Source organism: Opisthorchis viverrini (genome assembly GCF_000715545.1).
Source record: "Opisthorchis viverrini unplaced genomic scaffold opera_v5_744, whole genome shotgun sequence".
In the NCBI taxonomy this organism is placed as follows: domain Eukaryota; kingdom Metazoa; phylum Platyhelminthes; class Trematoda; order Opisthorchiida; family Opisthorchiidae; genus Opisthorchis; species Opisthorchis viverrini.
Genome location: NW_008752408.1, coordinates 1 through 18,501, shown reverse-complemented (window position 1 = coordinate 18,501; position 18,501 = coordinate 1). Strand labels below are relative to the sequence as shown.

The 18,501-nt window shown below is 43.6% G+C and overlaps 4 protein-coding genes across 4 annotated transcripts in view; 2 read left to right on the top strand and 2 right to left on the bottom strand.

The window, feature by feature from the left end:
* Positions 1–764, top strand: part of T265_12041 (hypothetical protein) — a gene marked incomplete at both ends in the record, with an annotated part of 35,309 nt that extends 34,545 nt beyond the window's left edge. Inside the window, one exon of the mRNA XM_009178956.1 lies at positions 581–764. Within this exon, the coding sequence (XP_009177220.1) occupies positions 581–764 (184 nt within the window). The remainder of the gene's footprint in view (positions 1–580) is intronic.
* The window catches only part of T265_12042 (hypothetical protein), a gene marked incomplete at both ends in the record, with an annotated part of 39,711 nt that extends 36,445 nt beyond the window's left edge, over positions 1–3,266 (bottom strand). Inside the window, one exon of the mRNA XM_009178955.1 lies at positions 2,762–3,266. Within this exon, the coding sequence (XP_009177219.1) occupies positions 2,762–3,266 (505 nt within the window). The remainder of the gene's footprint in view (positions 1–2,761) is intronic.
* Positions 3,267–6,126: 2,860 nt separating this feature from the next.
* Positions 6,127–10,773, top strand: T265_12040 (hypothetical protein; the record flags this gene model as incomplete). The annotated part of the gene is made up of 4 exons (XM_009178954.1): positions 6,127–6,202; positions 8,474–8,583; positions 8,878–9,217; positions 10,583–10,773. The coding sequence occupies 4 exons, from the start codon at positions 6,127–6,129 to the stop codon at positions 10,771–10,773; spliced, it is 717 nt and encodes a 238-aa protein (XP_009177218.1).
* Positions 10,774–13,122: 2,349 nt separating this feature from the next.
* On the bottom strand, positions 13,123–18,066 carry T265_12039 (hypothetical protein; the record flags this gene model as incomplete). Its single annotated transcript, XM_009178953.1, has 5 exons — positions 13,123–13,393; positions 13,507–13,589; positions 13,972–14,066; positions 15,538–15,672; positions 17,979–18,066. The coding sequence occupies 5 exons, from the start codon at positions 18,064–18,066 to the stop codon at positions 13,123–13,125; spliced, it is 672 nt and encodes a 223-aa protein (XP_009177217.1).
* Positions 18,067–18,501: the final 435 nt, after the last annotated feature.

The window sequence follows — 18,501 nt, the reverse complement described above, 5'->3', positions numbered from 1 at the left end:
GAGCGTCGCGGGACACTCCAGTATAGCTCAGTGGATCGCTGAGGTGCGCAAACCGTCACACCACGGTAAGGTCCAGTCTCTTTGTGACGGATGTGGTTAACAGAATCACATGACTAAGTAGTCAAACTAGGGCAGTCTCAGAGTGATTCTTAGGACCTTGTGATCGCGGAGGACAGGCTTAAAATGACTAATCAATATGGTCTCAGCGAACTTCAACTTCCGTGGCCGCCTACTTCGTGTTAAAACCCGGAACGATGAGTTGAGTTCAACTCTGTGACGTATGCTGATTTGACCCTGGATTCGACCAGCATTGGATTGGGGTCAGCTGATGTATAAATGATATTCAAAGGGATTTTTCAGCCGTCATTAAAACGAGAGACTGGAAGAACGTCTACTGAAGTCGGTACTTTGACTGGTGGCATTGGCATGCCCCGTGTATTTGCATTTGCACACGACTATGCCGTACTGTGAGTTTGGTGCGAGGATACGTTTGGTGTCCGTTCAAATAAGCTGAAAGCATGATCCCCAGTGTAAGGTAGATTAACGTAAATGTTATTTTTCGGTACTGTGCTAGTTTCAGTTTATCACAACCGTCGACCACCCATCCTGCCCTCCGCGAGTCCGTTGAAGTTGATGGTTCCTCTTCTAGTCTGGGTATCTCAGAAAACACACGCGGAGTTGATGACGAAGCTCACTGTATTTCCTTATTGGAGAAAGTTACAGCAGAACGGGACCAACTAAAAGCAACACTCCGAGAACGGTAGCGAGCTGTGGAGACACTTGAGTCCTGTATCATCGCCAATACTGACACGAAGGAGAAAGAATTATGACACTTTCTGGCGCCTTTCTGCTCTTGTCACTCACTATTAAATAGATTGATGGTGGTGTGAGGAGATTTTGTATTTTGTTTCAATCGAGATTTCCTCTTGTCAATGAAGCCAATCCATACTGAAAAATCGAGAAGCATTGTACGGCTGTTTTATTCTTATTGAGGAACCAGAGGCAATGCGGATCTCTCAACCTGTGCTGCCCCAAGATCTCGAATACATTGTTACTACGCGTGCTTAGCAGCCATGGATTAGTTATGCCAGTGGCATGAGAAATACCGCAACTCATCTGAGTGTAGCGCTTGGAACATTGTTGATAGATGGATAGAGAATTGTAAGTGACCTAGGGGAAAGAATTTGCTTAATCATGAACGCTGGAGAACAGTTATTTGGTTTATTCCTTCGGTGTGGTACCAGGAGCACAAGAAATCACCTTTCTTCCAAATAAATTGTGCATTCTGAGCGTCACATCCTAGAAGGTGACGGTTGGTTAAAAGTAGAAAAGCTCTCATATACAGCAGCTGCTCCCGAAGGGGCCTGCTACCATGGTGCCTTTGGTGAGGAGGTCGTATCCACTACCTTATAGTGGTGATGTTTCCATAAAAGTGAAAGAGTGGAGGCGGGTACCGAGTCTTTTGGCATTGCTGATGGTTTATTAGCTGTCCGTCTATAAGAGTTGGTTACTTTCCGACTTTCAAGCAACATCGCCGAGAATACGAATCTATTCCTCTTGACTGGACGGGTGAGATCGCCTCTAGAACCCAACGGCAATAAACGCGGGTTTTGTCTTGTTTCCGTGTGCGATTATTATGCTATCTTGCGGTTATATATCTTGCAGTTATATAAAGCCCCACTAAGCACTTGGGGTCTCACTCGTATTATACTCTTTGTTACTTTCTGAATGTTCCAAAATCAACAAAATACCCGGGAAACGACATAACCTATGACAAATCAGTTGGGTATGATGAGTAAGTAAACTGAGGCCTTAAACTTAAGAAGAATTGTTGACATTGGCTGCTAGGGTGATTGCAGTCAGAAGCTAGCCATAATTATTTGCTATATATCTCACCCCCGTCACAAAGAGCCTGAATCTTACCGTGGTGTGACGGCTTGTGTACCTTTGCGACTCACTGACCTATACTGGGGGGTGTCCCAACGACATTCACAGAGGGGTTGGAACATGCGTGGTGACTTGTTCCTTAAAAAACGGAAGTGTATTTGCGTTTTCTGTCAAATACCGGTGACTTGCGGTCAGGCTTTTGAGCCAAAAGCTTCAATTGAGGATTCTTATCGCCCTGAGAGTATCCCAGCCTGCATACAACCACGAATTGCACATATAGAAATAAACTCATGCCACATCGACCGTCGCTTGATGCCATCAGCCGGGTCGCCTTAGTCGCTGTATACGTCAGGACGCGTAAGCGAAAACAGGCTATTGCTGACACCTCTTTTCACATGCTTTTTGTTCCCCTCTCCCCACCTCAGTAACTCCCTCAGTGTATGCCCAGCACTTCGGACTGATGACTTCGTTCATTTTGCATCGATTTGCGTACAATTTCCGCTCGTCACGTGACGCCAACACCGTCAGATATATCGAAATCAATCTTCAAGCTTCAATACGCAATCTATCTGACCGCCTTTAATATCCGCACTCTGAAGTAGGCAGGACAACAAGCCACTCTTACTCTCACACTGGACTCCTTCGGCAATGATGTGCGCTGTGTCTCAGAAACGAGAACTCAAGATGCAAGGAGAGGGTTCTTTTTATGACAGTGAAGCATTCGTGTTGAACATTGATGTCATGCTGTAGGTGATGATGAGATATCTCACCCGCTAGCTATGCCACATTTGACGTGGGGAGCAAACAAATCTCTGTAGCGGGAATTGCGCTGAGCTACGAAGTCTTGAAGTTAGGATAACTGGACGAGACACACTCTTGATCACAGTCGACTGGACCGCCAATGGGGACAGATCAACCGACCCTGCTAGAAGGGACGCCATATAAACATCGACTGCATGGTTTCCGCGGTTCGCTCCTAAACACCGTTCGTACCGTGTATGCCTTGAGTTGGCTCGTCCTCCGATCAGCCGATGCAGTGCCATATTTGTGATCGGCCAATTCGCTGGCGCAGTTGACCTTGTCCCTACATTTGATTGGTTGACTTTATTGATTTTGTCGCGTCTTACTACCCTGGTGTGCGTCGGTCTTTCGTTGGGTTTCCGTCCTGCTTTAAGGGCACTGCAGTGAGTGGTCATTGCCGCAGCACATCGGCGGACGAGAACCGCTGGATGACTATTGCACATCGTGACGTTCGCTTTGGAATGCTTTCGGGAAATATTGTCCAGAGAGTAAGCACAGTTTGAGGTATCGCAACAGCGGTTGTTCGAAGCAGACAGCACACACGTTGCTACAACATCTACGGGCTTATCAGTATCCATCGTAGACAAGTTGGCGCACACAACGGAATTTCAGTACCAACCAGAAGCATGATTTCCTCGCTATAAAGATTTGCCAAAAGTTGATGGGTACAGTCTGGGTGATGCTGCTCGTCATGTCTCTTTTTGGAGAAATGGGGTTCACGTGAGCATGGAAATTGTTATGGTTAAATTCGAGCCCTTCACAATGAGGTGGAGTATGAGACTCTCAAAATATCGATTTCCAGTGAGTGATTCCGGTGTTGAAAACGTTGCTGTTCAAATGTTTTTGTAACAACTAGCCAGAACCACCATTCACTGAGGAACTATGTTACCCTCGTGAAGAAAACGGTGTTTCCGTTCGAGTTCAGTTGAACGTTGTTTCAAGCGTTCCCTTAATGATAACGAAACAAGTTTGGTTGACCCATTTGACCAAAATTCACGCACCACTTACGACGCAGCTGGTATAGACTCAATTCTACTTGGACAGTCCAGATGTGAGTTTGAATTATGTAAACCGCATGCGAGGGCGTCTGGTGTGTTGTACGTTGTGAGCATCTAAACTTGTTGGACAAACTGAATTCATGGGACAAACCCTTAGACAGTATTTGCGAAAGTTCAGGTAGTTTTTCATTATGTCCCTCCGATTTCTTTTGTTGGGTTGTACCACTAGTTCTTAAGGATATTGCAGAGGCTTTACTACATTTCGAGTTTAGGTACCCTGCTACTTTTACAGAGGGTCCTAAGATGTTTTCCAAGATGAGAGCTGTGTTTTTTATGCATCCTGGTAAAGGCTGGGGATTTTATCCAAAGCAGCCTGTACTATATGCCTCTGTTGAAGCAGTAGATGCAGAACTCAATCGACTGGAATCTATGAGTGTGGCCTGTTCATTGTTGGCCTCACCTATTGTAGCTCTCTGAACAACTAACAGTGGTACGCATATTCAAGCTGATTTTTCAGACGGACTACATAACATAACAGTGTTATCTACCAGTTCCAGAGTATTTATTCACAAAACAAACGAAGGGAAATTATTTTTCCAAAGCCGATCTTTCTGATGTATACTTGTAGGTAGGGATCAAGGGTCGCTCCACAGAACTGAAAACCTTTACAACGTTATCTTGGGAGGTTAGGTCTGCTCCAGAAATATTTCAGCATGTGAAGAATGCTATGCTTCGTGGATTGCACTTCCCAATGGCTTACTTGGGTGACAACCGAAGTAAGCTCCGCGTGGAAGGTCATCATGCATTCCTGGAAGAAGTAGTCCTCCGGATGAATGCATACGGAGATGCATACGTGTAGATACGTGTAGATTCGCAGTGATACCCAGCATCAAGTATATTGGCCTTGTCATCGACAGTCCCGGTCGTCAACCATACCTTAACAAAATAAAAGCCTCACATCAGTGCCACCCTCAGGAACTCATAGTTATCTAATGCTGTCTGATCCCCAAAAGGTTCTTAGTCATTACCATGAAGGGCATCCAGGAATCAGTCATATGAATTTCATTGCTGTCAGCTATGTTCATCGGCCATTCATGGCTTAGGATACTGAATATGCCATTCGTTCTTGCAGAAGTTGTGTTATGGCCCCAAAACTACTCGTCACGTATGAGCCTCAGTCCTGGCTAGCCCAGGTGCGAACCGCTTGGTCAACAAGAGGTTACTTCGTTTGACCATCATCTCAAGGATAGAAAAGCTCCAGGGGAGGGTAGCATTCCTTTTGAGTCATGTCTCCTACCCATTACTCTTTCGTCTCCAACCCCAACTCTGTTGCATTAGAGAAGTTGAAGCAATTCCTTCCAACTGGGACATGCTGATTCTCCTCCAATGTCTAGGAGAAATGGCAAAACAGTATGCAAATATTTTCGGTAATCAGATTGTCGCCTAGGTCTTTGTTTCCATGCTCCTCACACGAGCGACTGTGCTAGGTGCTCATACATACTATCATAAAAGACTTCTTGGATTGGCGATGGATATCCGTGTGACGAAATACTTTTCCACACAAGCCAGTGCCAATGTAACCACCCTTAGCATAGAAGACGATGAAAGTGGATGCGTCACAGTTTTTAATGCTTTGATTCTGCCACTCTACAGAGCACATATCGATGCAGAAAGATACACTTTTACACAAATTACGCATACAGAACATAAGAAAAATCCAGATTTTTGACCATGAATACCTGCTAAGGCGCACTTAACGACTCAACAAAATATACATCTCGTTGGTTAGAAAACGATATTTCAGTATCTTTAAACATGCCTCCAGGAATTCAAAGAGTGACTCTGGAAGTTGTGAAACTATGCGCATCTCGGAAGTTGCACTAGGTTTGACGGTGTTTTGACCGACGAAGTCGGCGCACGGATTTCACAGGTCAGAATCGCATTTGCAAAATCTGTCCACTTGTGGCATTGAAAAGGTCTACTTCCGGATCCTAAGGGACGCTTGCATCAGAATGCGGTGGCTCTCTTGTTGTCTGTACGGCAGTGAAGCATGGTGTTGAACCACTGATGTCATGCTGTCGATGATGATGATGATGATGATGATGATGATGATGATGATGATGATGATCTTGTTGTCTAGTTGCGAGACTTGGCGGAGATATGGGGTATCCTCAAGTGTTCGACTACCGATGTATCGAAACTATAGTTGGATTTCACCGAAACCAGCAGCTTCGGAATAGGGTGATCAGGAGATGTGTCCTTGATAAAGCAGGTGGTAATTCACTCAGGGAATGCATTCGGCACTGTAAGCTAAGTCGGTTGGATCATGTGTTACGCAACCATGTGTTATGTAACCCTTCCGAAGAAAGCGTCGTTTTCCCTGCCTAACTCAGAGGGGCGGAAACCCAGAGGTGTGCAGAATTTAACTTGACAGCAGGGAATGAAGAATGGTACCAAAAGTTTGGGCGCCGTTGGTGTTGCTCCTTTTAAAGGACGGTGCCCACGTGACCCTCCATGTGCTTAGCTAAAGACTGAACAATTTGGCGGTTAGCCAGGGGCCTTCCAGCTGCCAGTCCCAGTCCAGGTTGCCTGGTTGAGTGTTGAAAGTGTGAGCACATTAGATGTTTGTGGTAGGCTAGCCCTGGGTCCATCCCCCATTTTTTCTTCTCATTATAAGGCTTTATTCAAATAAATTGAGATGGTTATGGGGCATCAGTGTTCTCCTCTGGTGTTGCTGTCAATAAAGACAATGATTTCAGCACTCCACGTCTAGAAAACCGACTCAGCTCCAGTTTGCAAAAACTGGAAAGCGAGTTAGGAAAACTCGTACTGGCTCTTTTTCTGTTCTTAGTGTGGAGCCCCCTCTTTTTGGAGCTCAAGTGAGAAATCGATTGGTCGGATTCAGGGGGATTCAGTCCCGACCTAGCTTATGGTATCCGTTGCTGAAATCGAATTTAATCTCAGCCAGTGGGGACCTTTCAATGCCGTCCGTGGACAGCGATAGTAAGAGACATCCGTGAAGTTGATTCATTAGTTGATTGATGTTTAGCGGAGTAATCCATGGTTAAAGGTTTCTACACATTTTGGAGAATGTTTTATTTTTGCGTGTAGTCCAAGATGACTCAAACAGCATTCTGGGAACAAAAAACTAAGTTTCGAGCTGTGGGAAGGAATCTAGCGGACGGATGATTTTGACACCGGATGTTGAAAATGTTGATATATGACTTTCAGTCCCAGCAGGGGAAATCAAGGAAAGCTGGCGGCCTTGCTAGTGTCTCACACGACCTGTAGTCCAAAATTCGTGTGTATCGTAGCAACAGATAACGGAATAAAGGTTGATATTCGAAAACTTGTGGATTCTGTATCAAGTGGTACAAACTTTCGTGCTGATTGATAAAGTACTGGCAGAAATAAGTAACAATCCCGAACCAAAAAGCGCAGCAACTTCTCGGGTTTCGCTTTTCAGATGCCGTCGAAAACACTAGAGTCAGAACCACTTGTTAGGTTTACCGTATCCATGACAGAATATTTTGTATTCTATCTGAATCTCGAGGCCTAATAACAACAGCAGCGCCATAGAGGAAAATCTTGGTAGCTTAGTTATCGTAGATGCTCGTTGGCTCGTTCGCTGAGCTGAGCAATTCGATTGCAAACGTTTCATCACCTCGGTGCGTTGTTAGAGAGTATAGTGGTGCGTAGCGATGGGTTTGTGGTTATGCTACGCTATCGCTGCTAGAGAGCAGTGGTACTTCATTGTGACTTACTGGAGACATGTTGGGTTCGTATAAATTTAGTTGAGTATTTTTTCCCGATTTCTCACCTGAGCTAAACTGTAGTTATATAGTGGGATTGGTAACAAAAGCAACTACGCAGAAAATTATGAACTGTTGTGCGGCGCTAGCCTACTGGGGCCTAGAGTTATATTACGAGATCCATCATACTGTGTAGCCTATCCGGAAGAAATGGTTGGATGTTAAGAATCTTGTTTTCCTTTACTGTTCTGCCCTGTGAAAAGTAATCTGAGCATTCCATTCATGAAGATATTTTCGGAAGCGTGTGCAAAACCCAGATTATCCTCAGTAGCAGGACGGTTTATTTCCTAATCTTATCTTTTTGGCTGTATTGAAAAAGTTATGAAGTTTACGGACAGCTGATGAGAATTTTGTGATTGAGAAGGTTAATATCATAGTATCTCATCTGCTTGTGAATAAGTTAAAGGGCGTGGGGAGTGTGCTCAGAACCACTGTAGGTCCGATGGACTCAGGTTTTATTGCGGTTAAGGCACAGTGGAATTGAAGAAGTTTGTGACATAATACTGGATAATAAAGGATAAACAGAGCTTATTGTTCGTTGTCGTTGATTGATAAGCTTTATTAGGAAAGAACCCATAGACTGTTATCCACAGATCTCTTTGTTATGTACATATCAACGCGGTGAGTAAGGAAAGCCTCTGTATGCACATAGAGGCATCTTTCTTCTCTGTAGATAGAAAGGCCAATGTGAAAAGTAGTCAGATTAATATAAGACTCGAGTCAGCTGCAGAAGGATTAAGTGCGGCGCAATGTGTCCAGGGAACTGTGACCTCTTCATGGGCGTCCACTTTCTGGAGCCTGCTCCTCTTTACCGGGAATGATTCTCTCAGCACTTTGGAAAAAATTATCGGCAGTTTGGACAAGATTTTTGGTTAAAGCTTTTATATATATATATAAAGAAATCGCCCTTTGACTATAGTTCATTTCATCTTTGTGACATTTAAAACTGAATTTCTTGTTTACCGTCTACCACAGACTGTTCTCGTTGGTTTGGGGTAGATTTGGATACGACTTTGATCCCATCGGGACCGGAAACAACGGATCGGTCAAGTGAGTATACTGTTCGGGTGTTAGTTGATATGAAAGTGAAGAAGGATATTTTATTGATGAAATACAGTACTCATACCCCACCATTGGTTTTGCCCCTCCCGGGGCTCATTAGCTAGGCGTAGTTCGCTTGGTGGTGCGTTCTGGTCTTAGTGCTGCACATTTAGTTGAAGGCTATCAGTTGGTTTTCTCGTTTAAAACCACTGTAATTTTCATTAGTGACGACGCGCATGTCTTCCCATCACATTGCGCAAAGGCAACCCCTTAAAAACGTAAAACTTGCCATTTTTTGTCCGCCCCTTCTATCTGTGGCCTTCTGTTGTTCATGTAAGGTAACAGCTGAAGTGCGCATCGTCTTTTTCCACGGCTCTGCGCTTTCAGTTTTTGAAGAAATTTTGATGCAACTCCAAGTTATTCCTTTGATATTTGCTTTGCACCACCCTCTGTCTAGAATCTACCGAAAAAGAGAAAAATGTTTGTACCCCCTCTTTTTCAATCTAATTAAGTACAGCTCAGAAATTGACAGGCAAACGGAAACACAGTTGACCGTCGTTGACTTCCTCGAATGGGAATTCGCCCCAAAATGCCACATCCACAGCTTAATTAGCTTGTGTATAATCGAATCAAGCACAAAAATGGAAAAAATATCACGAAAACTAGAACTGTTGAACAGTATCAGATGATCCTGTAACGCTGGACCCAGAAACCCAACCCTCCAGAAGTAAATTCTATACACCATTAATTGGAAAATATCATACCACCTTGGAGTGTGCCAAACAAAACCTATCAGTATTGATTTGTTTACGATCGTCCTTGTTAAAGTACTGGCAGAAATAAGTAACAATCCCGAACCAAAAAGCGCAGCATTTTCTCGGGTTTCGCTTTTCAGATGCCATCGAAAACACTAGAGTTAGAACCACTTGTTAGGTTTACCGTATCCATGACAGAATATTTTGTATTCTATCTGAATCTCGAGGCCTAATAACAACAGCAGCGCCATAGAGGAAAATCTTGGTAGCTTAGTTATCGTAGATGCTCGTTGGCTCGTTCGCTGAGCTGAGCAATTCGATTGCAAACGTTTCATCACCTCGGTGCGTTGTTAGAGAGTATAGTGGTGCGTAGCGATGGGTTTGTGGTTATGCTACGTTATCGCTGCTAGAGAGCAGTGGTACTTCATTGTGACTTACTGGAGACATGTTGGGTTCTTATAAATTTAGTTGAGTATTTTTTCCCGATTTCTCACCTGAGCTAAACTGTAGTTATATAGTGGGATTGGTAACAAAAGCAACTACGCAGAAAATTATGAACTGTTGTGCGGCGCTAGCCTACTGGGGCCTAGAGTTATATTACGAGATCCATCATACTGTGTAGCCTATCCGGAAGAAATGGTTGGATGTTAAGAATCTTGTTTTCCTTTACTGTTCTGCCCTGTGAAAAGTAATCTGAGCATTCCATTCATGAAGATATTTTCGGAAGCGTGTGCAAAACCCAGATTATCCTCAGTAGCAGGACGGTTTATTTCCTAATCTTATCTTTTTGGCTGTATTGAAAAAGTTATGAAGTTTACGGACAGCTGATGAGAATTTTGTGATTGAGAAGGTTAATATCATAGTATCTCATCTGCTTGTGAATAAGTTAAAGGGCGTGGGGAGTGTGCTCAGAACCACTGTAGGTCCGATGGACTCAGGTTTTATTGCGGTTAAGGCACAGTGGAATTGAAGAAGTTTGTGACATAATACTGGATAATAAAGGATAAACAGAGCTTATTGTTCGTTGTCGTTGATTGATAAGCTTTATTAGGAAAGAACCCATAGACTGTTATCCACAGATCTCTTTGTTATGTACAACGCGACGCGGTGAGTAAGGAAAGCCTCTGTATGCACATAGAGGCATCTTTCTTCTCTGTAGATAGAAAGGCCAATGTGAAAAGTGATTAATATATTATATATATATATATAAAGAAATCGCCCTTTGACTATAGTTTATTTCATCTTTGTGACATTTAAAACTGAATTTCTTGTTTACCGTCTACCACAGACTGTTCTCGTTGGTTTGGGGTAGATTTGGATACGACTTTGATCCCATCGGGACCGGAAACAACGGATCGGTCAAGTGAGTATACTGTTCGGGTGTTAGTTGATATGAAAGTGAAGAAGGATATTTTATTGATGAAATACAGTACTCATACCCCACCATTGGTTTTGCCCCTCCCGGGGCTCATTAGCTAGGCGTAGTTCGCTTGGTGGTGCGTTCTGGTCTTAGTGCTGCACATTTAGTTGAAGGCTATCAGTTGGTTTTCTCGTTTAAAACCACTGTAATTTTCATTAGTGACGACGCGCATGTCTTCCCATCACATTGCGCAAAGGCAACCCCTTAAAAACGTAAAACTTGCCATTTTTTGTCCGCCCCTTCTATCTGTGGCCTTCTGTTGTTCATGTAAGGTAACAGCTGAAGTGCGCATCGTCTTTTTCCACGGCTCTGCGCTTTCAGTTTTTGAAGAAATTTTGATGCAACTCCAAGTTATTCCTTTGATATTTGCTTTGCACCACCCTCTGTCTAGAATCTACCGAAAAAGAGAAAAATGTTTGTACCCCCTCTTTTTCAATCTAATTAAGTACAGCTCAGAAATTGACAGGCAAACGGAAACACAGTTGACCGTCGTTGACTTCCTCGAATGGGAATTCGCCCCAAAATGCCACATCCACAGCTTAATTAGCTTGTGTATAATCGAATCAAGCACAAAAATGGAAAAAATATCACGAAAACTAGAACTGTTGAACAGTATCAGATGATCCTGTAACGCTGGACCCAGAAACCCAACCCTCCAGAAGTAAATTCTATACACCATTAATTGGAAAATATCATACCACCTTGGAGTGTGCCAAACAAAACCTATCAGTATTGATTTGTTTACGATCGTCCTTGTTGTAAATAGGCCGTACTCCAAACTTCATTGCGAAACATCATTCGTTTGTTTTAAATCCATGGGATACGCTGGAGCTACATGTACCTAGCAGAAAAAATGCAAGGAATCTAGTTAAGATTGTTACATTGTATCTTTGCATTCAGTCCGTAGTTAGGTTACTGTGGCACCACCTGGTTATGAATGCAGGCTAAACCGCGACAGTGCTCACGAATTACGCGAACAGTACATGCAATAGAAGACTGTTTTTGTGAGTGTTTTGAATTACGCACATATCCCACAACTTCATTAGTACTCAGAATAAGCGATCCACACATTAATGTAAGGTTGCCATAACCGTCGATGACGGTTCTGTAGGAACTACCGTGCTAAGCTTATGCCTTGATGACTGACATTTATTTGATTGTGACTGTAAAGAACAAATGATACGTAAGGACAACTTCAGTCGGCTTCGCCAGGGCTTACTACTATTGTCGTTCATTTTTTAAGAGCATGGTCACAAACGCGAAAAGTAAATGCAAGCGATAGATGTGGAAGGGTTACAGGAGATTATTAGATAGAACGAGGGAACCGTCCCATTCGAAGTCTTGCCACCAGCAGTTCCAGTCGGACAGAATAAATCCCAACGTATGCAAGAATATTTGTTATGGAAACACGCGTGTAGACACTGGCAACCGAAGGAAGGACAAACTATGCCCAATGCTCTTTAATGCGATAAGCGCTAGCACGGTCAAGCCTGGCATATCAGACACAAAGTGTCCGTCATATTGGGTCAGGTGTGAACACTCGACGCCATGTACCACGCATAAAGTCGTCATAAGTGGTACGCAGACAGCCCACAATGGCAAGCAAACTCAAGTCACTGAGTGTAACTTTAGAGTCCAGTAACAGCCCTGGTGAATTGAGGAAAGCAGATCTCTCGGTAAGAAATGATCATTGGTTGATGTATCGAAAGGTCGAGATCAGAATGGATTGCACGTAGGGCTGAAATTATGGCGAGGGAACATCCATCAACACCATAGTTCTGATTTTTCTCATTTCACACAGTTATTCCGCGCCCATCAGCGACCTAGGTCTATCACAGTTTCTCGGTGCTCCCGAAAAGCGATTAGGTCGGGCTTGGTGCAAGACGTTGAAATAGATGCTCCCAACTTCCCTAGGGCGATGTAACCCAGGCGACGGACATGTTTCCCGAGCTCCCTTGCAACCCGATTATGACGAGCACAGCGGGCATCATGCGCGATCCAACAGAGCTATAGAATATGCACCAAACTCAGTTTCCACGACAAGATCTTCTGGCCACCATGACCACATCGAGCACTCGTAACTCATCGTAAACAGGTTGTATGGGAGCTGGATACTACGGATAAATCTTTAAGGAAACACTCGTTCTGTAAATACAAGCCTTCGACTCGAAAGAGGCGAAACGATCAACTCTCGTAAACTGCGGCCGTCAACGATGTTGTGCAGACTATCGCCCCAAGCAGCCGCCAGCTGTTTCTTTGTGTACGCATGCACCTTGAACTTGGATCGGAGTGCTGAGATCCCGAATAATTTTGCCAAATGCGGAATCGTTGACCACATTGCGTAGTACTCAGCACCAGACAGACAGCAGCTTTTTATACGCTCTCTCCAATGCATCGGAATGTTGCACTCAGACTTGGGAAACCAAGCCCTCCATGCTGTTTACTGGTGTGGATGTGGCAGATTGGGGCGTGCCTCGGTAGACATAACCACCCACGAATAGATTGTCCGATGTAATTGTCCAGTCTTTTGAGCGAGTTTTCGTGAACTTGACCGAACACGAGCGCTTCGGTATCAGGTAGTTCCTCGTGATCTCCATTCTTTGATGTGGCTTCAACGGGACATGCGTCACCTCATCGAGCAGTTTGAGCAGCTGCTGTCGGTGGTTGCAGACTGTTCCCCTTGAAAGTAAAGCGGATGCCCAGCAATGCTACGGTCTTTCAGACTGAGAGAAGTGAAAAGTTCCTCAGCGAAGCAAAATGGTTCGACGGAGACCACTATTGCCTGAACTTACTTTCCCTGCAAACCACAATCGTCTCCGTTCGTGCGTTGACGCGTTACAGTACTTTTGCTGTAGCTGCCATCTCTATACGGCTTCTGTAGCGGTTAGCCCAATAAGAACCATAGCCATCGTAGCCACAGCAACAGGAAAATATAGTAGCCCCGTGAGGAAACGGGCTTTCGTCACCCAATCAAGCGATAATTACTGCAGGTGACCATTCGTAGCTTTTGCCTATGTTGTAGATCCACTGGTGCAACAGAAACCTATCTAAAAGCTGCATGCCTGTAAACTGTGATTCCATCCCTTTTTTCATTTATTCATTGTTTGTTTTTGCAGTGAAAATGAGCCGCTACCTCTTCAGGTTTTAAACAAAACACCGGGACCTTGGCTGTCCCTAAACACAAAGTTGCAACGTGTTAGTTTCAAATGCGAAACTTTTTTGCGGCCATAACTGACCACCACTAATTGTAACTGCACTGCGGCTTTCAGTACACTGTCTCGGTCGTAGACTAAGTTAGAAGGGCATTTTACGGATGAGCAACTCGGTGGACTTCTGGTAGCGATGGGTCTCACTGAGATCGATGATTCCAGGCATGTAGCGATGGGGTTTCTTCACACCGCCGGTGGCGGTGTATTCTTTCGTGCAGCCTTGGTCGCGAGTTGCTTCCTCGGGGCTTTCCAACCAGTACTCTTACGGGCAGTCTGTTTGGTTCGTGCCACCTTCTTTAGAGTAGCCACCAAAGTTGTCAGTTTATGAGTCAAAGCTTGGGTTCCGTTTGTCCGATCCGATTTTTGCACTCCTTACTAACAAGTTTACAGATCCTACTTGTCCAATCAGCCACCTACACTTAAATTTCGGAAACGTCAAACAGAAAACATGAAGGAATTTTGATTTCTAGCAAATTGAAAGTAGGCTACTACCAACACCTCGGAGCTTGAGTTTTTCAAAATTTTTACCAAATACTGATTGTCGTGGTGGTGCGTTCAAAGAAGAACTGACCGCACAGATAGAGTCCTAATATACTTTTAGGAGGCTTATTTTGCTGTGACCACTCTAGCACATGCGGTTCCTTCACGTGTGTGTGTGCCTGGGGGAGTGTATGGGAGACCTTGAAGGTTGCCATTAGTTGCCGTTCAGTACATATGGTTGCTTGCGTTACTAAATATATTAATATTTGACCAAAGTGACCCATGGCTTCACACTATCAGCTTTACAAAAGATGGGTGCTACTTTTGACTGAATGAAAACCAAAAAATGAATCCTTTAATCAGTCTGACTTCTATGGCTGTTTTCTTCATGTAACTTCTTTCAAACCTTGTCAAATCAGAGAAGAAAGAACAAGCTAATAGCGGTATCAAACGAGCGCATTTGAAGCTTAAGGAATGTAAAGGCGTAAAAAGAGGAGTTTTGCGGGAGAAACCTCAGAATGATATGAGCCATATAGGAGAGGGAATAAATGACGGCGAGATAACATACAATGAAGTAGATAAAGGGAATAGTAGAATCACAGTAGGTTTCACTACGAACAAGTGGCACCCTTAAAATGCTTTTTATTCCTGCGATCGCTTCAGTAAGGTCAATTTTTTAGCACTGCTGACAGACAACAGAGACGCGAACTTAACAATTATTTGTATCCGATGAGGTCACAGTATATCACGTTTATGCGCAGGGGATTTCCAGAATCTCCAGCAGTTAAAGGGGTTGTGGGACAGGAACACAGTATCATAGTGAGTATCTAACTCAGTAGCGTCCAAAATAAAATTAAGTAAAGAGTGTACAGAAATACTTGGATTATAACAGGACTAAATGATAGGTGCTCATTGCTCGATATTTTCCGGTGTAAGAATATCGGCTTCTCATAAAGCGAGTGTGGTGTGATTTGTTGCATTGATTTCATCGTTTGTTTTGTGGCAAACGGTTGCTGTAGGTGTGTTGCATTTTCTTGCTTTGGTATGATTTTGTTTTGTCTGTAGATCAAGTTGATGTCCATTTTTGTAATTGTAATTGTGTTTGCTCTTTGCTCTCGCGTTAGCGCTTTTTACTTATGATTTTGGACCGATAATTTTTGTGCATGTCTTTGTGCATGTTGTGAACAACAGATGCTGCATGTGTGAATGGCAGTGAATCTGTTTCAATGACAAAAGCAGATGGTTTGGAGTCATCGTCGCTGGTGGCTGCTGGTGAGTGAGTGTTGTGACTCGTAGTTTATTTTGTGCGTTGAATAGTTTGTTTCGCTCAAGTTGTGTGGTCCTGTTTGGTGTGTTCGGTGTATTGTTTTGTGGGACTAAATTGAATTGGATCATTGATTCAGATGACTTTAGATCTCTTTCGAACAATTCCATGCACTAACCACGTTCGAAAGTCAAAATCTGTTCTGTGGTACAAAAACATTTTGTGAGTGGTGTGGGAAGGTTTGGAAATTTTCATATAGGATTTTGTCCTGTAGTGCGCTACGCACTACCACGCCCCACAAAAACGCACTGATGATGTCACCTCGATTGGTGATGAAACGTTTGCAATCAAATTGCCCAGCGAACAAGCCAATGACAAAAGCAGATGGTTTGGAGTCATCGTCGCTGGTGGCTGCTGGTGAGTGAGTGTTGTGACTCGTAGTTTATTTTGTGCGTTGAATAGTTTGTTTCGCTCAAGTTGTGTGGTCCTGTTTGGTGTGTTCGGTGTATTGTTTTGTGGGACTAAATTGAATTGGATCATTGATTCAGATGACTTTAGATCTCTTTCGAACAATTCCATGCACTAACCACGTTCGAAAGTCAAAATCTGTTCTGTGGTACAAAAACATTTTGTGAGTGGTGTGGGAAGGTTTGGAAATTTTCATATAGGATTTTGTCCTGTAGTGCGCTACGCACTACCACGCCCCACAAAAACGCACTGATGATGTCACCTCGATTGGTGATGAAACGTTTGCAATCAAATTGCCCAGCTCAGCGAACAAGCCAACGACCACCATCTACGATACCTGAGCTAACAACATTTTCCTCTATGTTCAAACTGTTAACTGCCAACTTCTGTTGCTTTCCAACAAGGATGAGACAGCTGTGCAAAAATCCCTGCTTGTTATGACAGATTTCTCTGAAAGCACTTATATTTGTCGGAGTTTTCTGTGTACTCACCCGGTATTTTTCATCAGCCAGCAAATGGACCAGGCGTGGGAATGTTACGGCATTGTAGTTTCATTAAAAAAACATCCGTATGTGAAAGAGTGCGTTTCAAAGGGTGCTTATGTTATAAAAAAGGAAGACTACACCAGCTAAGTGAATGAGTTGATCCGGACCCTAGTTTACTTGTTCTTAAAGAATCGGAGTGATCATATTCACCGCTTGCACTAGCTTTTCTTGTTGTTATCAGTGGAACGTAATTTCCAGTTTGGTTAAGCGTAGAGACTAGGCTGCAACAGTTTTCTTCGAGGTCGGGACGTAGGGAATAGTGTTTTATCTTCATTGAAAGTTCTAGCACAGGCGAACGGTACTTGTTGCACAGCAGCTTCGTGGTCGCAAGCCTTGAGTTCACGGTGTATTCGTCGTATCTCGTTTTGAATTGAATCAGCTTTGACTGTACTTCTGTGGAATGTAAATCAACAGGAAGCGAATTGATCGTAGCGAGCCATAGTTTTAGCGAAAATTCAATTGAGATAATTGATCATGCCATTCAGTCTGAAAGCCGCTCTGGTATCATCAAGAATAGGCTTATTTTGCATTGCATGGGTTTTCTTTGGATTTACACACAAGCCATTCAGTGTTGGAACGTATGCAAGACCCATTTTTCTTCTCTTTTTTCTGGGCGTTCGTGAATACCTTGTTCGATACGATGATTGAGAAGTCTAAGTTGGTGTTGTGCTCTTCAAGTGTCTTCCCAAATATTAGTGCGTCATTAGAAATATGAAGTTCGTCTGATGTTCGGATAAAGTTTTTTTGAAATATCTTGTTGGGGACCATCAATCCTGATGAAAGACGCAGCCATCCAAATCGGCCGAAAGGGATATCGAGCGTAGTGAGGTAGCTTATTTTTTGTCGAGTGTCACTAGTCAGGAAAAGGACGGCAGTTTAAAATTCATGAATAGCCTTGCCTAACATAGGTCGTGCTCTTAAGCAGTCCATAATGTTCGCGGCGCAGTACAGAATTCAACATGGCACAATTGCTAAGAATTACAATTTACCCACTGTATTTACAACTACTGCTATTTGACTGACTTAATCTGCAGCTATGTCAACGTAGTCGGATGATTCAGCTTAGGACACAAAATTTCCCATAGCTCTGCCGGCAATGCTACCGGAACTGCACTGTCTGCGGCGTGAGCAACCTGATTTCTTCTGGAAGGCGAATTAGATTCCTCAGAAAAACGGAGGTGTATTTATCAAAACGTGTCCGAGTGGAAAGTAAAATTTCGTAGTTAATGGCAATGAGGTTCGATTCCTCGGTCGGTGAAAAGCCGAGAGTTGGCGTCAGATCTTCCTTTGTCACCCACGCTTCTGCGGTATATCGTTGCCCATCCTTAAGTTTTTCACATTCAGTTGCACCTTTCCGGTTACCTTGAAATGTGCACCGTTTGACATTCATAGCTTTAAGCCCACAGGGAATAACAACAGCTTTCTGATATAGTGATCACCTTTGGCACTTATGCATAAGCCTGAATCCAAATGAAATCGACAGTGCCGATATTCAGCAAGCAGGATAGTATAGAATCCAGACCGCTAACCACTCACTCAGTCGATTTCACATTTCACTGATCATTGAACACTTGATCATTTTAACGGCACTTGATGGGTGCTCACATGCAGTGTGACTACTATTACCACATTTGGAGGGTGCATTCTCAGAAAAGCTTCAAACCACTGGGTTCTGCATCATAACCACTTTCGGCTCCGTATGGACAAGTCCGGAATCTGAAAACAGCAGGCAATTTAACGGTGATTTCAGCGTGAGAGCAGGCGGAGAATGAAAAGACAAAGTGAATTGATCGCGAGCGGTGTGGGTGTGTGCGTGTGTGT